The sequence below is a fragment of the Chlorocebus sabaeus genome, chromosome 3 (assembly GCF_047675955.1).
Source record: "Chlorocebus sabaeus isolate Y175 chromosome 3, mChlSab1.0.hap1, whole genome shotgun sequence".
NCBI lineage: Eukaryota > Metazoa > Chordata > Mammalia > Primates > Cercopithecidae > Chlorocebus > Chlorocebus sabaeus.
Window position 1 is genome coordinate 81,498,031 of NC_132906.1, and position 21,191 is coordinate 81,519,221.

At 40.8% G+C, this 21,191-nt stretch overlaps 1 protein-coding gene across 1 annotated transcript in view; it reads left to right on the forward strand.

Annotated features, from left to right (window-relative positions):
- Positions 1–21,191, forward strand: part of TM9SF2 (transmembrane 9 superfamily member 2) — a 73,688-nt gene that overhangs the window by 25,676 nt on the left and 26,821 nt on the right. The window contains exons 4-8 of the mRNA XM_007960763.3: positions 5,128–5,255; positions 16,783–16,912; positions 17,916–18,040; positions 19,607–19,718; positions 20,849–20,928. Of these exons, the coding sequence (XP_007958954.1) occupies positions 5,128–5,255; positions 16,783–16,912; positions 17,916–18,040; positions 19,607–19,718; positions 20,849–20,928 (575 nt within the window). The remainder of the gene's footprint in view (positions 1–5,127; positions 5,256–16,782; positions 16,913–17,915; positions 18,041–19,606; positions 19,719–20,848; positions 20,929–21,191) is intronic.

The window sequence follows — 21,191 nt, forward strand, 5'->3', positions numbered from 1 at the left end:
GGCCCCAAGGTGTGCAACTTGAGCAGGCGAGCAAGATAGAGCATATTAGGCAATGAGCACAGAGAAGTAACAGGACCACATTATAGAATGACTCAGAGGCCACTGTGAGGATTGGCCTTTACATCTGAGCAAGATGGTTAGTTAACACTGGAGGGTTTTGAGTAGGCTTCGATTTTACCAGGGTCACCCTGGCTGCTGTACTGAGAATGGACCATGGGGATGCGAGGGGAGAAGCCAGGAGACCAGTAGGAGGCCTTCTCCCTCATCTAGATATGATCTGTCTCGGGAGGGGTGAGGGGGTGGGAAAGATGTCAGAATCTCTAAATCTGCCTTTGTTTTGAAGGTGGCCAACAGAATTTGCCAAGGGATGGGATGCAGAGTGTGGAGTTTCTATTTTCTAAGATGGGACAGTGTGGGAAGAGCCAGGTTGGGGAATGGGGAAGAGTTAGTTTTGGATGTGGCAAGTGAGAGGTGTTTATTAGGTGTCCAAGCAGAGATGTTGAATAAACAGCCAAATACACGCTTCTGGAGTTTGGAGGAGGGCTTCATCCTGGATATACACAGTATATATTTGAGAATCATCTGTGTATAGATGGTATTTACAGTCATGGAATTGAAGAGATCCCCAAGGGAGTGGGTATAGATGAAGACGACAAGATTCGAAGAGGCGCTTTTCTGACCTGTAACACCAGGCGCCCCAAGGGCTCCTGGTATTGTATTTTTAGTAGAAGTGGGATTTTACCATGTTGGTCAGGCTGGTCTCGAACTCCTGACCTTAAGACATCCATCCCTCTCAGCCTCCCAAAGTGCTGGAATTACAGGCATGAGGCTCAGACCCTTGGAGCACCTGGTGTTATAGGTCAGGAGGATGGCGAGAGTCTAGCAAAGGACACTGAGAAGGAGCCATTGATGAGAAAGAAGGGTAACAAGGGAGATTGTGGTCCCTGGAGGCCAAGGCAAGAAAGTGTTTCCAGGAGGAGGGATTGGTTGATTTGTCACTGATGGGTCAGGTGAGATGAGGACAGATGATTGACCTTGGGTTTAACCTTCAATGTGGAGGTCACTGATGAGAAAGCAGCCGTGGTAGAATAGCCAGGTGGAGAGAGAACAGAAAGGCCAGTTGCAGGTGGGCACATCTACAACTATCTTGAGGACTTTTATTTTACTGGCAGTGAGAAAAAGAGTGGTAGCTGGAGGATGGCATGGTTCAAAGAGGACTGTTTTTGTTTGTTTGTTTGGAGTCTTACTCTGTCGTCCAGGCTGGAGTGCAGTGGTACAATCTCAGCTCACTGCAACCTCCACCTCCCAGCTCCAGTGTTTCTCTTGCCTTAGCCTCCCGAGCAGCTGGGATTACAGGTGCCTGCCACCACACCTAGTTAATTTTTGTATTTTTAGTAGGGACAGGGTTTCACCATGTTGACCAGGCTGGTCTCAAACTCCCCACCTTGGGTGGTCTGCCCATCTTGGCCTCCCAAAGTGCTGGGATTACAGGTGTGAGCCAAGGCACCCGCCCCAAAGAGGACTTGTGATGGATCTTTAAGCAAGGCGTGTGTGTGGATGAGTATGATCAGTAGATATACGAAAAATGATGTTTTAGGAGATGGAAGGATTGCCATGGGTGTCCTTGCTCTGGCAAGAAGGGATGGGACCCAGTGTACTGGTGGGAAGGTTGGCCTCGGTGAGCTCATTCATCTGTGGTAACTGGAGGGAAGGCAGAGACGTGGGGCATGATGCTGGGAGGTAAATGTGGCAATTGCTCCTGATTCCTTAGTGAAGTAGGCAGCATGGCCACCCCACCTGTGAGTGAGGAGGGAGGCAGCAGCCAAGTAGGATCCAGGAGAGCGAATAGAGAAGGAGTGTGGAACAGCTGCTAGGCTGCATCAGGGACCCTCTGGCCAGCTGATAGTTTGAAGTAACAGCAGCCAGCGTGCTTACTTATGTATCTCCAGCTATTTCCAGCTGTGCTGCTGAGTTGGATTTAACCAGGTTTGTGGTTTTAACAAGTGAGTACCAAAAAAGTAAGAGAACACAGGATGTGAGGACATCCTTGGATGTTATGAAAGATGGAGATACTGTTGAGCTTGGAGTTTGAGCTTGCACAGGGGGCATGTAGGGCCACAAAAGGAGTAAGAGACAGTGAAAAGACTGTAGGATCTGTCGATTCAAGTGGCATCCAGAGCTTGTTGGAGGTGAGGAACATTTAAGCCAGTGAGTTGGAACAGTGGGAGGAGGTGCTTTGACACTAGGAAGCTTGAAGTGAAGATAACGGCAGGGACTCCTGTCATTGTTAAAGGCAGGGTGGAGTGCGACCAGAGGAGCGAGTCCTTTGAAATAGGATGAAGACCAGAGTTGCTGGAGGAGAGGGCAGAGGATCAAAAGGTCATTGTTTTCAAGGATCATTTATATAAATGTTGTAATCACCAAGAATCAGGAGCCAGGAAGAGTGTTGGAGTGACAGTATGTCTGGAGCTGAGGGCCGGTGACCTGGGGTTGGTAGATGACAAGAACAGGAAGGAGTAGGGGCGCTGTGGTCTGATCACATGGGAGTCAAAGCTAGAGGTTTCTGGAGGAGGGAGAATGGTCTGGCCCAGCGCTGGGGCCTATGAGAGAAAGCAGGCACCACTGGCAAGACTCCAGTGAGGCAGCGTCCCTCAGGGACAGCCAGGTTTCCATCAGAACAGGCACCAGTATTCTACTGGTGACACATGAGTTTCAGGGTATAGTGGAAGGGTTTAAGCAGTTGGGGTGGGGATCCATTTTGGGATTCAAATGTGAGAATGGAAGGATGACATGGAAATCCTGGACTTCTGGTGGTGACTAATATTCAGAGGGGTAAAGGGCATAATGGGATTATCCTTGCCAGAGCAAGGATACCCATGGCATAATGAGTCCTGCCCATTAGTCCTAATGGGCAGTAGTCCATTCTCATGCTGCTGTGCAGAAATACCAAACTGGGTAACTTGTAAAGAAAAGTGGTTCAGTTGACTCATGACTGGGGAGGCCTCAGGAAAACAATCATGGCAGAAGGGGAAGCAACCATGTCCTTCTTCACATGGTGGCAGAAAAGAGAAGTGCAGAATGAAGCAGGCAAAGACCCTTATAAAACCATCAGATCTTATGAGAACTTACTATCCCAAGAACAGCATGGGGGACCACCCCCATGATCTAATCACCTCCCACAGGTCCCTCCCCCAACACGTGGGGGTTACAATTCAGATCACAATTGGAGATGAGATTTGGGTGGGGACACCAAGCCAAACCACGTCAGTCCTGATGGTCTCAGGCTGCACGGGGGAGAAGTCTTGCCAGGAGTGTGCAGCCTTACATGATTACCCTCAGATATGGACTTCGATACAATTTTTCTGCTATTTGCTAAAAGCTGGTGGTGAGATACATAACAGTAACTGTTGTTTAGTGAATACCTGTTTTCATCAGTTAGCATGCTAGGTGTTTTGCACACACATTTCTGTATCTGACAACCCTGCAAGGCAGGTCCTGCTCCCATTTTACACATAAGTTAACTGAAGCTGAGGCAGGGTTACGCAGCTTTCCCTGGTCTCCTAACAAGATGGAGCTGACCTGTACCCAGGTCTGACTCTAGATTGATAAAGCCTTTGATTTTCAGAATTATTCCAAGGAGAATTTTAAATCCTCACTGAAATAATCCAGGAAAAATGATAATCCCACGTTTTCCAAATAGAAACAGAACAGTGCTGTGCTTGTGTGTTATAAGGAGGATTTGTTTCCCTTGGGAGCTAAGAATATTTAAAAATCCTTAACAAAACATAAAATACAATTCCATCCATAACCAAACATGATTTAAAATATTATAAAATTCCCAACTAAACACATGACAGGGAGAGGCTGTAGGGTGTTGTGCTGAAGAGCATTTTCTCCGGAGCTCAACTCGCTTGGCTCAGATCCTGGCTATGCCGATGCTCAGTTGTGTGACTTGGTGCTCCAGTTTTCTCCTCTGTAAAAGATGGATAAGCGTTGTTTGGAGGATTACATGAGGCTTGATATATACAAAGTACATGGAACACAGGAAGCACTAAACAGATGTTAACCTATTACTACTTTAAATGTCACCTTAGTCTTGCTATTTCTTTCACAATTGAACACACAGGTTGACTCACCTAACGAAGTGAGCGCTGGATTGAGGTGTCAGATTTGCCATTTTGGTGTAATATTGTCTCTCTCTGCTTAACTTATTTTAAGTTTGGTACCTGTGCTTCTGATTCCTTAGTATGTATACTTTTGTTTTTCTATTTTTCACTTTTTAGGAATGAATCTTTAAGGTTCATATAAAGTTTAGAATATCAACTAGCGGTACAAATACGGCTGTATTGGAAATAGCAATGCAGACAGAATGAAAGCATTGGCTGACAGGTGGCAGCAGTGGACTGTGCTTAAACATTCACTTAGCTGCTTCACTGCACCTGCTTTAGGGACGTTACTAAATACATACATACAAAGAGTGGGCTGCGTAGAAGTGAACCATGCCATTTTTTGTTTTTACCACCTTATGTAATAAAGTTTGAATTTATTAAAGGATACAATTATGGCTGGTTGTATAGTTGGTAAATTTCAGCCTTCTGGAGTCATGTTTACCCTGATTTTAGACATCTGAATGTCACTTTTTCTTATATTATCACATGCCATCTTGTTCACTGCTGAATCTCTATCACCTGACACTTAAGGAGGGCACTTAACATCTATTGATTATTTGAACATAAAAATTTGTCTGCTTGTTACTAGAAAGCCATCAACTCCAGAATTCCTAAGACATGACCATGGGATATTACTAGGAGAGACTAAAGTTCCATTTTTGTTCTACATGGGATTTTTTTTTTCTCTTCTAGAACTAACTTACATTTAAAAGGTAAGTCGATTGATATTACCAAAAAGAACGTATCAAAGGAAAACTTGATGACAAGTCTTTAGAGAAACACAATAGGAGTAACATTTACATCTGATTGAGCTATGAGGAATTTTAAAATGTATTTATTACCAATATTAATCCACTAAGTAATTTAATGGGGCTAGCATTTTTACTCTGTTTGTGATATTGATATGAAGAACCTGGATATTTTTTCTGAATTTGCTTTCCACTTCCTTTTAATACAGTTTACGTTTAATAAGGAGGAGACCTGTAAGCTTGTTTGTACAAAAACGTACCATACAGAGAAAGCTGAAGACAAACAAAAGTTAGAATTCTTGAAAAAAAGCATGTTATTGAATTATCAGCATCACTGGTAAGGCATGAATATTTTTGATTTTGGGGTTTATCCTTTCCATATGAAATCTTTGTTGCATTGACTGTATAACTTACTTGTAAGATTGTGTAAAATATAGCAAATTAATTGATTTCCTTTTTTTGTTACTAGTGGTCGTAGTTTGATGTAGTGACTCTTGGTTAAAGATGACAACATCATTTAAAGGATTATCTTTTAACCGTGTTTAGATTACTGTAATATCTGGTACTTCTTTTGGTACATAGATCTGGTACATAGAGTAGTTATTTTTATTCACATACAGATATACCTTGGGGATACTGAGGTTCAGTTCCATTCCACTGCAGTAAAGCAAATATCACAATAAAGTGAGTCACATAAAGTTTTTTGGTTTCCCAGTGCATATAAAAGTTATGTTTATACGACGTATAGTCTATTTAAAGTGTGCAATAACATGATGTGTAAAACAACTCTGTAAGTACCTTAATTAAAAATACATTATTACTAAAAAAAAAAAAAAAAAGGCTGACACAAAGACATGAAGTGAACACATGCTATTGAAAAAATAGCACTGATAGATTTGCTCAATGCATGGATGCCACAAACCTTCAGTTTCTAAAAAACACCATATCTGCAAAGCACAATAAAGTGAAGGGCAATAAAACGAAGTATGCCTGAATAGTGAGCAGTAGCGTATTATGCTTTGGGGAAAAGGGCCTGGGTCAGTCTTCCGGTGAAAATATTGTTTTATACTTGTGGGCTATGAAAAAAATCACAGGAAAACAAAACTTAACTTTTGTTTGATAAATAGCATCAACTTCAAGTAAAACGCTTACATTTATTTATTTAGCCTTTTATTTTGTAAACATGACATAACATTAAAAAATTCTGTGCCAGTTTGTATCAGAATCAAAAAGCATTCTTGTTTTTCCTTCCAAAGTAGTATGTACTTACTATACAATATTCAAACATAGAATTTTTTTTTTTTTTTTTTTTTTTTGAGACGGTGTCTCACACTGTTCCCCAGGCTGGAGCTCTGTGGTGTGATCTTGGCTCATTGCAACCTCTGTCTTCCGGGGTCAAGTGATTCTTGCACTTTAGCCTCCTGAGTAGCTGGGATTACAGGTACCTGCCGCCATGCCTGGCTAATTTTTGTATTTTTAGTAGAGATAGAGTTTTACCATGTTGGCCAAGCTGGCCTCGAACTCCTGAACTTAAGAGATCCACCCCTCTCAGCCTCCCAAAGTGCTGGAATTATAGGTGTGAGCCACTGCACCCAGTCAAACATAGAATATTTTTAAAGACTTTCAAAATCCAACATTTGAAGTATAACCATTACTATTCTTCTGAGTAATTTTGCTTGGAAATGCCTATATTCTATGGGGTCGTAGTTTACACGTGTTTTGCCTTTTCTACAAAGTGTAAGATGCTTTTAGTGGCAAGCAGGAGGACTGTCTTCGTGCACTTCCTTCTGGATGTTTGTCCTGTCAGTATATTAGATCACATTGTTGTTCACGCCAGTGAGGTTAGGAACTGTGGATCTCAGCTGAGACCTGACCAGGTCCTGTGGCCTCACATTCCCTCCTACCCCTCAGTTTTCCTCCTTCTCCACCCCACCCAGCCCCCATACGCATAGAACCCTGGGTCCTGTGCACAGCCATGAACTAGTCTGTGATGGAAAGGATTCGTTCTGACTGGCCAGACCTGGGTAACATCTACCTGAACCCCATAACAATGAGTTCCCTGTAGGCTACTAGGGCTCTGTTGGAAGGAAGGAGACAGTGCTGTTAGAAACCTGCCTGTTATGCTTGTGTCAGCTTCTTTCTCATCTGACCCTCAGTGCAAACAGACACTTTAAAACCTCTTTTGTCTCCCCATTTCTTTGGTTTCTGGTAAATGAAGAGCTTTTTTCCCCTAAACTACCGTAGGAATACTGCTTATTTGCTAGATCAATGCGTATCAATTGCATATCAACTTGGGATATGTTTTACTTTTTCATAAGTAATTGAAATTTTCCTTGTTTTTCTTTGTAATCTTCTAAATAATATTTAAACCTCAGTTCTTCTCCTATTAGCCCTGTCCACCTACATTTACTGCAATAGCTATCAGTTTGTTGACTGAGAGAATGACTCTTAAGCTATGTGGGTGATTTTTTAGCTCTTTCTTCTACCCTCTGTGCTTAGAATACTGTTTAGTGAGCCCAGCACTGTGGCTCATGCCTATAATCCCAGCACTTTGGGAGGCCGAGGTGGGCAGATCACCTGAGGCCAGGAGTTCGAGACCAGCCTGGCCAACATGGTGAAACCCCATCTCTACTAAAAATACAAAAATTAGCCAGATGTGGTGGCAGGCGCCTGTAATCCCAGCTACTTGGGAGGCTGAGGCAGGAGAATCGCTTAAACCAAAGAATACTGTTTAGTCTTGCTGCTGAAGGTAATAGAAGCAGTTCTTCTTTAGTAGTCTCCTCACAGGAAAGTACTTAGAGATATTTCTGACTAATTTTTGATGCAGTTAACAAAGATTTCATTATAATGCCAAGATGCTTAATAGCAAGAATAGATAAAATAGTGTACAAATTAAGAAAGCATTAGTAAAATTTACTGAACGATTTGTAATCAGTGTATCAATGGCAAACTTAAACTATTCTGCTCTAAAAAATTAACTTGGGAAAGTGCTGGTAAATAATGATTTTGCAGTTGAATCAGAAAAGTTGAGGATTTTAAGTATAACACTTAAATCAGTTCAGTATACATTTGGAAAATGTTGATTCACATTGATTAATTTATTGAAACCATTATTTGAGTATATTATGTCCATGACCTATTTCAGAAAGATTTTACTGTATAACTTGATTTTAAGCATAGACAGTAGAGTTGACACATAAAATCACGTACCCATGGTAATGTATAGTATTCTATTATGGAGTTTGAGCGTGAATGTAGCACATTTTATTTTATACTTTGCACTAAGACATGTTAGGGAGAGCATAATCGTTTTCTAAATCATAAAGCAATATATGCCAATGAAAAAACACAAGCAGTACAAGAAAATATTAAGTAAAAGTAAGTCTTCTGTCACTCCCATTTTCATTTGTCTTCTACAGATCTAGCACTATTATTTCTCATGAGTGTTTCTAATTTACTATGCATATGGAGGTATAGAAATGGGTGTGTCCTGTTTACAATAACGCAACTACAGTATTATTGTACACATTATTCTACAACTTGCTCATTTAAGAAAATATTATGGACGTTTTTGAGGTCAGGTAACCTTGTAAATCTATAACCTCCTCCGTCTTTTTCATAATTTCGCAATTCACTGCATGAATCAATCATAATTTCTCCCCCATGACATTGGAACCGTGCTCTAGTTTATTATTCTCACTATATAGAACAGTTAATAGTTTCTTATATAAGTTGACGAATACTTTTTATTTTTTAAATTTTTGTTGTTGTTTTTGAGACAGAATCTCGCTCTGTTGCCCAGGCTGGAGTGCAGTGGCACAATCTCGGCTCACTGCAACCTCAGCCTCCCGGGTTCAAGTGATTCTCCTGTCTCAGCATCCTGAGTAGCTGGGACTACAGGCGTCTGCCACCATGCCTGGCTAAGTTTTGTATTTTTAGTAGAGATGGGGTTTCACTATGTTGGCCAGGCTGCTCTCGAACTCCTGACCTCTTGATCTACCCACCTTGTCCTCCCAAAGTGCTGGGATTACAGGAGCGAGCCACCACTCCCGGCCATGCTTTTTAATTCTTATTTGGGGCTTTAGAACATATTTTGAAGATCTTTTTGGCTTACTCTGTCAGTAGCTGCTAAGCTACTTCATGATTCCTGAAACTATTGCTTTGATACCAGCACCAGACACTTAAAACTTTCTTCAGCTGTCCCCTTTGTGGTTTGTGATTATACTTCTTGCCTGAGTTTCCAAATCTTGATGACATTTTATTTATAAAAGTATAATTAACTAGTTCAGAGTACATACCATTTTTTAGTATCATTGAACCACTGAACTATAGCTTATTGAATTATAAAGGGGTCTTGAAGATACTTTAGTGAGTTCCAATCCCAGATCCCACCAAGTTAGCAAAGGAGAATGATGTGCTATTTTCAGAAATTCAGAATCCTATTGAATAGTATTAATGTACTCATGTTAAAACTACATAGAAATGCCAACTTGTGGGCTACCTTCTTTGGGTCCCCTCCCTTTGTATGGGAGCTCTGTTTTCACTCTTAAATCTTGCAACTGCACTCTCTTCTGGTCCCTGTTTGTTACGGCTCAAGCTGAGCTTTTGCTCACCGTCCACCACTGCTGTTTGCCACCATCGCGGACCTGCCGCTGACTTCCATCCCTCCGGATCCGGCAGGGTGTCTGCTGTGCTCCTGATTCAGCAAGGCGCCCATTGCAGCTCCCGATCGGGCTAAAGGCTTACCATTGTTCCTGCACGGCTAAGTGCCCAGGTTCGTCCTAATCGAGCTGAACACTAGTCACTGGGTTCCACGGTTCTCTTCTGTGACCCCAGGCTTCTAATAGAGCTATAACATTCACCACATGGCCCAAGATTCCTTTCTTTGGAATCTGTGAGGCCAAGAACCCCAGGTCAGAGAACATGAGGGGTTTGCCACCATCTTGGAAGCGGCCTGCCACCATCTTGGGAGCTCTAGGAGCGAGGACCCTCTGCTAACATTTGGCAACCATGAAGGGACCTCCAAAGCGATGGGAAACCTTCTCCCCAAGGCAGAAATGCCCCTAAGATGTGTTCTGGAGAATTGGGACCAATTTGACCCTCAGACGCTAAGAAAGAAATGACTTATATTCTTCTGCAGTACCTCCTGGCCATGATATCCTCTTCAAGGGGGAGAAACCTGGCCTCCTGAGGGAAGTATAAATTATAACACCATCTTACAGCTAGATCTCTTTTGTAGAAAAGAAGGCAAATGGAGTGAAGTGCCATATGTACTTAGCGAAAAAGTTTCTTTTCACTAAGACAACTCTCAATTTTGTAAAAAGTGTGATTTATGCCCGGCAGGAAGCCCTCAGACTCTACCTCCCTACCCCGGCACCCTGCCCAACTCCTTCCCCAACTAATAAGGACCCCGCCTTCAACCCAGACGATCCAAAAGGAGATATAGACAATGAACCAGAATGTGCAAATATTCCCCGATGATGCCCCCTCCAAGCAGTGGAAGGAGGAGAATTCGGCCCAGCCAGAGTGGATGTACCTTTTTCTCTCTCAGATTTAAAGCAAATTAAAATAGACCTAGGTAAATTCTCAGATAACCCTGATGGCTATATTGATGTTTTACAAGAGTTAGGACAATCCTTTGATCTGACATGGAGAGATATTATATTACTGCTAAATCAGACACTAACCCCAAATGAGAGAAGTGCTGCCATAACTGCAGCCTGAGAGTTTGGCAATCTGGTATCTCAGAGATAGAATGACAACAGAGGAAAGAGAATAAATTCACCACAGGCCAGCAGGCAGTTCCCAGTGTAGACCCTCATTGGGACACAGAATCAGAACATGGAGATTGGTGCCGCAGACATTTGCTAACTTGTGTGCTAGAAGGACTAAGGAAAACTGCGAAGAAGCCTTTAAATTATTCAGTGATGTCCACTATAAAACAGGGAAAGGAAGAAAATCCTACCGCCTTTCTGGAGAGATTAAGGGAGGCTTTGAGAAAGCATACCTCTTTGTCACCTGACTCTGTTGAAGGTCAACTAATCTTAAAGGATAGGTTTATCACTCAGTCAGCTGCAGACATTAGGAAAAAAACTTCAAGTCCACCTTAGGCCCATAGCAAAACTTAGAAACCCTACTGAACTTGGCAACCTCGGTTTTTTATAATAGAGATCAGGAGGAGCAGACGAAACGGGACAGAGGAGATAAGAAAAAGGCCACCACTTTAGCCATGGCCCTCAGGCAAGCAGACTTTGGAGGCTCTGGAACAGGGAAACGCTGGGCAAATCGAATGCCTAATAGCAGTGAGGTCTACAAGGACACTTTAAAAAACATTGTCCAAATAGAAATAAGCTGCCACCTCGTCCATGCCCCTTATGTCACGGAAATCACTGCAAGGCCAAGGCCCACTGCCCCAGGGGACGAACATCCTCTGAGTCAGAAGCCACTGACCAGCAGGACTGAAGGTGCACAGGGCAAGCGCCAGCCCGTGCCATCACCCTCACAGAGCCCCAGGTATGCTTGACCATTGAGGGCCAGGAGGTTAACTGTCTCCTGGACACTGGCGCGGCCTTCTTAGTCTTACTCTCCTGTCCTGGACTACTGTCCTCCAGATGTGTCACTATCTGAGGGGTCCTAGGACAGCCAGTCGCTAGATGCTTCTCCCAGCCACTAAGTTGTGACTGGGGAACTTTACTCTTTTCACATGCTTTTCTAATTATGCCTGAAAGCCCCACTCCCTTCTTAGGGAGAGACATTCTAGCAAAAACAGGGGCCATTATACACCTGAAAATAGGAGAAGGAACACCCGTTTGTTGTCCCCTGCTTGAGGAAGGAATTGATTCTGAAGTCTGGGCAACAGAAGGACAATATGGACCAGCAAAGAATGCCCGTCCTGTTCAAATTAAACTAAAGGATTCTGCCTCCTTTCCCTACCAAAGGCAGTACTCCCGTAGACCCAAGGCCCAACAAGTACTCCAAAAAAATTGTTAAGGACCTAAAAGCCCAAGGCCTAGTAAAACCATTCAATAACCCCTGCAATACTCCAATTTTAGGAGTACAGAAACCCAACAGACAGTGGAGGTTAGTGGAAGATCTCAGGATTATCAATGAGGCCCTTGTCCCTCTATACCCAGCTGTACCTAACCATTATACTCTGCTTTTGTGAATACCAGAGGAAGCAGAGTGGCTTACAGTCCTGGACCTTAAGGATGCCTTTTTCTGCATCCCTGTACATCTTGACTCTCAATTCTTGTTTGCCTTTGAAAATCCTTTGAACCCAACGTCTCAACTCACCTGGACTGTCTTACCCCAAGGGTTCAGGGATAGCCCCCATCTATTTGGCCAGGCATTAGCCCAAGACTTGAGCCAGTTCTCACACCTGGACACTCTTGTCCTTTGGTACGTGGATGATTTACTTTTAGCCGCCCATTCAGAAACTTTGTGCCATCAAGCCACCCAAGCGCTCTTAAATGTCCTCGCCACCTGTGGCTACAAGGTTTCCAAACCAGAGGCTCAGCTCTGGTCACAGCAGGTTAAATACTTAGGGCTAAAATTATCCAAAGGCACCAGGGTCCTCAGTGAGGAATGTATCCAGGCCATACTGGCTTATCCTAATCCCAAAACCCTAAAAGAACTAAGAGGGCTCCTTGGCATAACAGGCTTCTGCCGAATATGGATTCCCAGGTACGGCAAAATAGCCAGGCCATTATATACACTAATTAAGGAAACTCAGAAAGCCAATACCCATTTAGTAAGATGGACACCTGAAGCAGAAGCGGCTTTCCAGGCCCTAAAGAAGGCCTTAACCCAAGCCCCAGTGTTAAACTTGCCAGCGGGGCAAGACTTTTCTTTATATGCCACAGAAAAAACAGGAATAGCTCTAGGAGTCCTTACACGGATCTGAGGGATGAGCTTGCAATCCATGGCCTAACTAAGAAAGGAAATTGATGTAGTGGCAAAAGGTTGGCCTCATTGTTTACGGGTAGTGGCGGCAGTAGTGGTCTTAGTATCTGAAGCAGTTAAAATAATACAAGGAAGGGATCTTACTGTGTAGACAGCTCATGATGTGAACAGCATTCTTACTGCTAAAGGAGACTTATGGCTGTCAGACAACCGTTTACTTAAATATCAGGCTCTATTACTTGAAGGGTCAGTGCTGCGACTGCGCACTTGTGCAACTCTTAACCCAGCCACATTTCTTCCAGACAATGAAGAAAAGATAGAACATAACTGTCAACAAGTAATTGCTCAAACCTATGCTACTCGAGGGGACCTTCTAGAGGTTCCCTTGACTGATCCCAACCTCAGCTTGTATATTGATGGAAGTTCCTTTGTAGAAAACGGACTTCAAAAAACGGGGTATGCAGTGGTCAGTGATAATGGAATACTTGAAAGTAATCCCCTCACTCCAGGAACTAGCGCTCAGTTGGCAGAACTAATAGCCCTCACTCGGGTGCTAGAAATAGGAGAAGGAAAAGGGGTAACTATATATACAGACTCTAAGTATGCTTGCCCAGTCTTCCATGTCCATGCAGCAATATGGAAAGAAAGGGAATTCCTAACTTCCGAGGGAATACCTATCAAACATCAGGAAGCCATTAGGAGATTATTGACTGTACAGAAACCTAAAGAGGTGGCAGTCTTTCACTGCCAGGGTCATCAGAAAGGAAAGGAAAGGGAAATAGAAGGGAACTGCCAGGCAGATATTGAAGCAGAAAGAGCCACAAGACAGGACCCTCCATTAGTAATGCTTATATAAAGACCCCTAATATGGGGTAATCCCCTCTGAGAAGCCAAGTCCCCATACTGAGCAGAAGAAATAGAATGGGGAACCTCATGAGGACGTAGTTTCCTCCCCTGAGGATGGCTAGCCACCAAAGAAGGAAAAATACTTTTGCCTGCAGCTAACCAAAGGAAATTACTTAAAACCCTTCACCAAACCTTTCACTTAGGCATTTATAGCACCCATCAGATGATCAAATTATTATTTACTGGATGAGGGCTTTTCAAAACTATCAAGCAGATAGTCAGGGCCTGTGAATTGTGCCAAAGAAATAATCCCCTGCACTGCAGGCCATATATTTCAATCCCTGTATCTTTAACCTCATTGTTAAGTTTGTCTCTTCCAGAATCGAAGTGTTAAAACTACAAATGGTGCTTCAAAGGGAGCCCCAGATGCAGTCTGTGACTAAGATCTACCACAGACCCCTGGACCGGCCTGCTAGCCCATGCTCTGATGTTAATGACATCGAAGGCACCCCTCCTGAGGAAATCTCAACTGCAAAACCGCTACTATGCCCCAGTTCAGCAGGAAGCAGTTAGAGCGGTCGTCGGCCAACCTCACCAACAGCACTTGGGTTTTCCTGTTAAGAGGGACTGAGAGACAGACTAGCTGGATTTCCTAGGCCAACTAAGAATCCCTAAGCCTAGCTGGGAAGGTGACCGCATCCACCTTTAAACATGGGACTTGCAACTTAGCTCACACCCGACCAATCAGGTAGTAAAGAGAGCTCACTAAAATGCTAATTAGGCAAAAACAGGAGGTAAAGAAATAGCCAATTATCTGTCGCCTGAGAGCACCAGTGGGAGGGACAACGATCGGGATATAAACCCAGGTATTCGAGCCAGCAACGGCTACCCTCTTTGGGTCCCCTCCCTTTGTATGGGAGCTTCTGTCTTCACTCTTAAATCTTGCAACTGCAAAAAAAAAAAAAAAAAAAAAAAAAGAAATGCCAGCTTGTTAAATGCCAAGTTTCTTTGCTTTAGGCTGTAATTTTCTGAGTGCATTGTGACAATATGAGTTACTCTGATTAGTAACTTTTGGAATTAATTTATTGGAAAAACAAGTTATTACTAAATGAAGTTTGATTGGTAGAACTGTTTCAGATGGGGTCCTTGGAGGGCAGACTTGTAAGTAAAGGAAAGGAGTTCTTCATAATAAAAAGTTGGGAGTCATTCAGCCTTTATCCTTGCGAGTCTTCTTCCCATTATTCAGTCTGTCAGATAGGAAATAAGAGTTTTAATTTTTTTGATGTTAGAAATTTAAGTAAATACTATTCATTAACTTAGGAAGACAGTAATTGAAAATCATATTCTTTGGCCGGGCATGGTGGCTCACACCTGTAATTCCAGCACTTTGGGAGACCAGGGTAGGAGGACCACTTGAGCCCAGGAGTTGGAGACCAACCCTGGCAACATAGTAATACCCCAGCTCTACAAAAAAATTTTAAAAATTAGCCAGGTATGATGGCATGCACCTATAGTCCCAGCTACTCAGGAGGCAGAGATGGGAGGATCACTTGAGCCTGGGAGGTTGAGGCTGCAGAGAGCCATGATCATGCTACTGCACTCCAGCCTGGGTGACAGAGCAAGACCCTGTCTCAGGGGAAAAAAAAAGATACTCTTTAAGTTTTCTTAAATTTATTTCAAAGGGATTTTTTTTTTAATGCTTCCTATTACCAGTAAAAGCTATTATGTCAAGGTATTATATAAATGATATATTTAGGATGTTGGCTTTTATAAAACCTAAATTGCCCCTTAATTTCTCATCTTGTAACTAGCCCTATAATTTTTATGTAGTACTTTCCCTCCGATATGGTAGCATGAAGATACTGTATATTGCTAGTATATATTCATTAATTGAACTTCATCTCTATCTAAAAAATTAAAGCAATTAACCAATTCTTTAAGCTTCCAGAAAGTCTGAATTATTTATTTTATATAACGATGCATTTATACTTCTAATATTTTATAGTCTTTTCATTGGAACTACTAGCCTGCTGATTATAATAATAAGCAGTTTAATAGCATACATAGGTGATTCTAAAATTTTGTAAACTGGGTACTATTAAATCGCATTTAAAGGTGACGAGACATGTTTTATTAGGTCATTAAGGTACACCTTGGGTGAATATAGAATCATAATTTTACTTCCTAAGGCACACATTAATTACCAAATAAAACATGCCCTGGAGTGTCGTCTTATGACTATAATATAGCTGCTTTTTTTTTTATTTGTATCCCGCAGTGTACTCTGGGCACAGGGGGCCACATGTTCGGACTATAATGTAGTTATACGGTGCTACAGAACTTTATTTTCTGCTTTTATTATTTAAGTCCTTTTTCACTATAGAACTTGACAGATTGGGTTCGCTAGCTTTGTAGCAGTATTTCTTTTAGAAATAACTTGGATTTATAGTTTTCACAGAATTTTTTTGTATAACTTTCACTTTTCTTCCTGGCCCTTTAGTTTAATATTTTCCTGTATCTTGCAATTGTATTCCTTTTTTATTGAATTGCCTGAGTAATAAGAGACATTTCCTTCTCTACTGTTTAATAAACTGTTCCTGAGGAACTAGATATATTGCTTTGTGTACCTATTTAGAGCTGTGAGTGTTCTGCTAAAGGTAAATTACAATGAAGTGTCTAAATAGTACTGTTAAATTAGCAATTACAATAAATTAGTTTATAAAACTCTTTCCTACGTACCATTATCCTTTCAAAAAAGCTATAAAGGTTGGTGGGGTTTTTTTGTTTTTTTTTTTTTGTTTTTTTCCGGCTAGTCAGATGAAGCAGTGCGAGTAGAGAAGGAGCAAAGAAATCTATACTTGGTTGTGATCAGTTAGTTGTAAACACCACTGCACTCTGACCAGCCTGTAGTTTTTTCCATCACTGCAGTGTATCAGATACTGGCATATTGTTATTGCTTATGAAATAGCACATTTCATTAACATTCTGTGTGGTTTTTGGAATCTTAAGGCATTTACACATTTAAATTTTACAAAGTGATGACACTGATTTGGGCAGTAATTCTTAGTTATGTTTGGTGGGTTCTTTTCTAACTTAACTCTTCTTTCCGTGTGTAGGATTGTGGATAATATGCCTGTAACATGGTGTTATGATGTTGAAGATGGTCAGAGGTTCTGTAATCCTGGATTTCCTATTGGCTGTTACATTACAGATAAAGGCCATGCAAAAGATGCCTGTGTTATTAATGTAAGTTCATGATAAACTCTGCTGCTTTTTAAACATGGCTTTTGACAGAATTCAGTCTTTACCTGGACAAAAATTGTTATATTCGTTTAATGAGTACAGTTCAGATGTTCTGAAGTACAACAGCTTCAATCTTAAACTTACAGCAGATTAATAATGTGTAAGTTGAGCCTTAGAATTGGAATAATTCAGATTCAGTTAAGCGTTTACTCAGAGTGTCTGTTGTATGTTAAGTGCTATGGTAAGGTCTAGAACTTTGTTCTAACTCTCATAAATCTTATATATTACAAAATGTACATAGTAGAGTGTCAAAAAAGTCTTCATTATAAGTTAACTAAATTTGTATTGCAGAAGTCAGATATTATACCCTTTTTAAGACCTATCTGTCTTTGAGGCCATTCTTTTATATTTAAAAATAGATTAATCAAATAGAGACATTACTATAGAAGGTAATTAGAACTAGATGGGGACATATGTTAAAATAAATTTTGTGTAATCAGATCAACCTGATTTAAATCTCTTAATGGATCAGATCCAGTGGAAGTTAGCATGAGCTTAATCATGAAACTGATTATATCAGTTAGGGCTTTTGTGTTGTGCGCTCACAAAAGACCAGAGATACTTGAGTAATTTAGGTTATGAGTTTAGTCCAAACTTACAAGCTTCCAGGCAGGAAAAGTGTTTAAATGTATAAGCTTTAGTGTGCTCGGAATATTTTAAATTTTATTTTGTTTCATTTTAAATGAAAGGCTAGAAAATACTAGATTAGTGTTCTTTTGAATTGGTACTTACTAAATTTTCTGTTAAAAAAAAACTGTAAGAAGCAGATACCTTCCCCAATTAATTTTTGGCTTAAAAAGAGTTTAAGTATAAAATTGAAACATGTTAATATGAAAGGATTAAAATTCCATTCAAACTTAATTTTCTTGTTGTAGCCCATTTTAAAGTTTTATGTTTTGACTCTTATGTAGTTTTCTACCTTTAACTTTTAAGTTCTCTTCCGCAGTCAGAATTCCATGAAAGAGATACATTTTACGTCTTCAACCATGTTGACATCAAAATATACTATCATGTTGTTGAAACTGGGTCCATGGGAGCAAGATTAGTGGCTGCTAAACTTGAACCAAAAAGGTAATTATATTAATGATAAAAAGTAAACAAGTATAAGTGAAATTTAGACCCAAAGTATAAGTATTTGGGGCCCAATTACTCCTAAATATTCTGGCATTTCAGGATTGATTTGGCATGATTTGTTACTGAGTTATGGGTTGTCCAGAGAAACCGTACCAATAGTTCTTTTCCTGTCATGACAAGCAGTCAAGCCAAGGTGCCTTTGTGTTTTGTTTTCAATCAGGAGGTTTTGACAGCTTTTCCACGTGTCAGTGGGGAAGGAGAAGTTGAGTGGTTGGGACAGTGTTCCCCTTCATAGTGGAAAGAACACTGCCTCAGATATCTGCAGCTTTCCTCTGGTCAGAGGCCCGAATGAGTGGACACATACTGTGATTTCTCAAGCCCCTATTCAGTGTTAGATGCCAGTATGAAATACTAGCCATTGAAAGACAGCTCTTCAACTTGTTTGTTATTTTTTATCAGAAACGTACATATCAGTTATTTATGAGATTTTTTTTTAAGTATTTCATTTTTTTTCATTACTTTTTCTGCCATTGAATTAGCCTTTTTCTCATGCACTGGTGGTAAAGAAATACATGCCATAATAAGACGGCAGTTAAACTCTGTCAGTATATATTTTTTTAATAAGATTATTTAGCCAGGCACAGTGGCTCACACCTGTAATCTCAACACTTTGGGGAAGCCAAAGCATGAGGATCACTTGAGGCCAGGAGTTTAAGACCAGGCTAGGCAACACAGTGAGACCGTGTCTCTACCGAAAATAAATTAGCTGGGCATGGTGGCCCGTGCATGTAGGAGGCTGAAGTGGGAGGATCACTTGAGCCCAGGAGTTCAAGACCAGCCTGGGCAACATAGTGAGACCCTGTCTCTACAGAAAATTAAAAAATTAGCTGGGCACTGTGGCCCATGCCTGTAGGAAGCTGAAGTAGGAGGATCACTTGAACCCAGGAGTTTAAAGCTGCAATGAGCCGAGATCACACCACTGCACATCAGCCTGGGAAACAGAGCAGCAAGACCTTGTCTCAAAAAAAAAAAAAAGGCCAGGCATGGTGGCTCATGCTGTAATCCCAGCACTTTGAGAGACTAAGGCAGGAGGATTGCTTAAGCCCAGGAGTTCAAGACCATCCTGGGCAACATAGCAAGACCTTGTCTCTACAAAAAATGAAAAATTAGCTGGGCATAGGGCGTGGTGGCACACACCTGTAGTCCCATCTACTTGGGAGACTGAGGTGGGAGGATCCCTTGAGCCCAGGAGTTTGAGGCTGCATTGAACTGTGATGGCACCACCACACTCAGGCCTGGGTAAGAGAGCAAGACCCTGTCCCGCACAAAAAGATTTTAAAAGATTATTTAAATGCTCTTCAAGTATAGTGTTTTCAAAAGTATATTTATAATTTTGTACACATATTTATATGAAGTAGATATTTATGCTGTTAAATATGACATGAATAATTTCACCTTTGTCAGCAGCATTTTAAAATACGTACAAAATCTCTAACCTTTCTTTACCTTATTTAAAAAAAATTGTACTTTATCAGCATCTTGCCAAAATGTTTCTTCCCACAGCTTCAAACATACCCATATAGATAAACCAGACTGCTCAGGGCCCCCCATGGACATAAGTAACAAGGCTTCTGGGGAGATAAAAATTGCCTATACTTACTCTGTTAGCTTCAAGGTAAGTCTGTTGTTATCTTTAGTATAATTCTGAAACTGATTTTAAATTTGTACTACTTAAACTAATTGAAATGTTACTGTTTATGCTTGTCAAATAACGAAGCTATGAATGAACTGATTTTTAGGATAGTTTGTCAGTGTACCAAGCAACATAATCACTCTTGAAACTAAGTCTTAGTTTAAATGAGAATATAGAGGAGGTTGGAGACTTGAGCCTGATTTAGTGTTAAGCATAAGAGATACATATAAGACAAAAGTCAAAAATAGGCATGGAGGACGGGATGGAAATGCCAGAGATATATTCAGAAACCATTTGGGAAATCAACACCATACTTTAAAGGATTTAAATATGAACTTTAAATGGAGGGCTTCCGACTGATAGATCGTCTTAGAAAATTGAAGGGAATGTTTTCATTAACGAAGTTTCTTAAAATGCAAATTCATTTTTATGAGAATCTTAGTATTCTACTTCTATTTTTTCACCATTTTTAAAATCAGGATTTAAGTATGAACTTTAAATGAGGAGTTTCCAATTGGGAAATTGTCTTAGAAAATTGAAGGGAGTATTTTTATTAACGAAGTTTCTTAAAATGCAGATTTACTTAGGCAGTGTTCCACCTCTATTTTTTAAAACTTTTGGCAATCCAATATAGTTGTGATGTTTAATATCCCCGTATAATGTTTCATTTTGCAAACCTGGCACAGTAAACAGTATACATTTCTAGATATTAAGAGCTCAGTGTGCCTGGGAAGGCTGGTCTAGTTAGCTTCCCCTGGCATAAAGAAAGAATAATTATTCCATTCCATTCCATTATTTTCTTAAAAAAAAAAAAATACATATAGCTCTAAATGTAGGCATCTAAACATCTAGTTATAATTTAAAGCAATACTTTTAGTGGGTATTACTAGGAGTTCTTTTTTTTGTTTTTTTGGCTGCATAATCTTACTCTCATTTCCCCTAGACTTTAGTGAATCTGAAACCCTCTGAATCTCAGGACTAACCAAAGTTATGATAATTTAGAAATTGCAATTGTTGACTCAATGGAAGGGCAAGCTTTGAATGAGATTTTTTTTGTTCTTAATGTGTTGTCAGCAGATGTTTACTTAAAGAGATTTTTTAATCTCCTCTAGGAAGATGATAAGATCAGATGGGCATCTAGATGGGACTATATTCTGGAGTCTATGCCTCATACCCACATTCAGTGGTTTAGGTAAGAGTACAGAGTTAGCCTGCTTTTGCTTTCTACTTTTCTACCCTCTGTCCCTTTGAACATCTCATTTACTCTCAAATCCTCTCTACTTTATTCAAAAGTCTGGCCTTGGGTTCAAATCCTGGCTCTCAGCCACTGATTGTGAGTCACGGCAGGTCCCTTAATTTCTCAGCATGTGTTTCTTTATCTAGAAATACCCACCTCATGGGATTGTTGTGAGGATTAAAGGACATAACGGGACAGAGCATTTGAGGACATTGCCT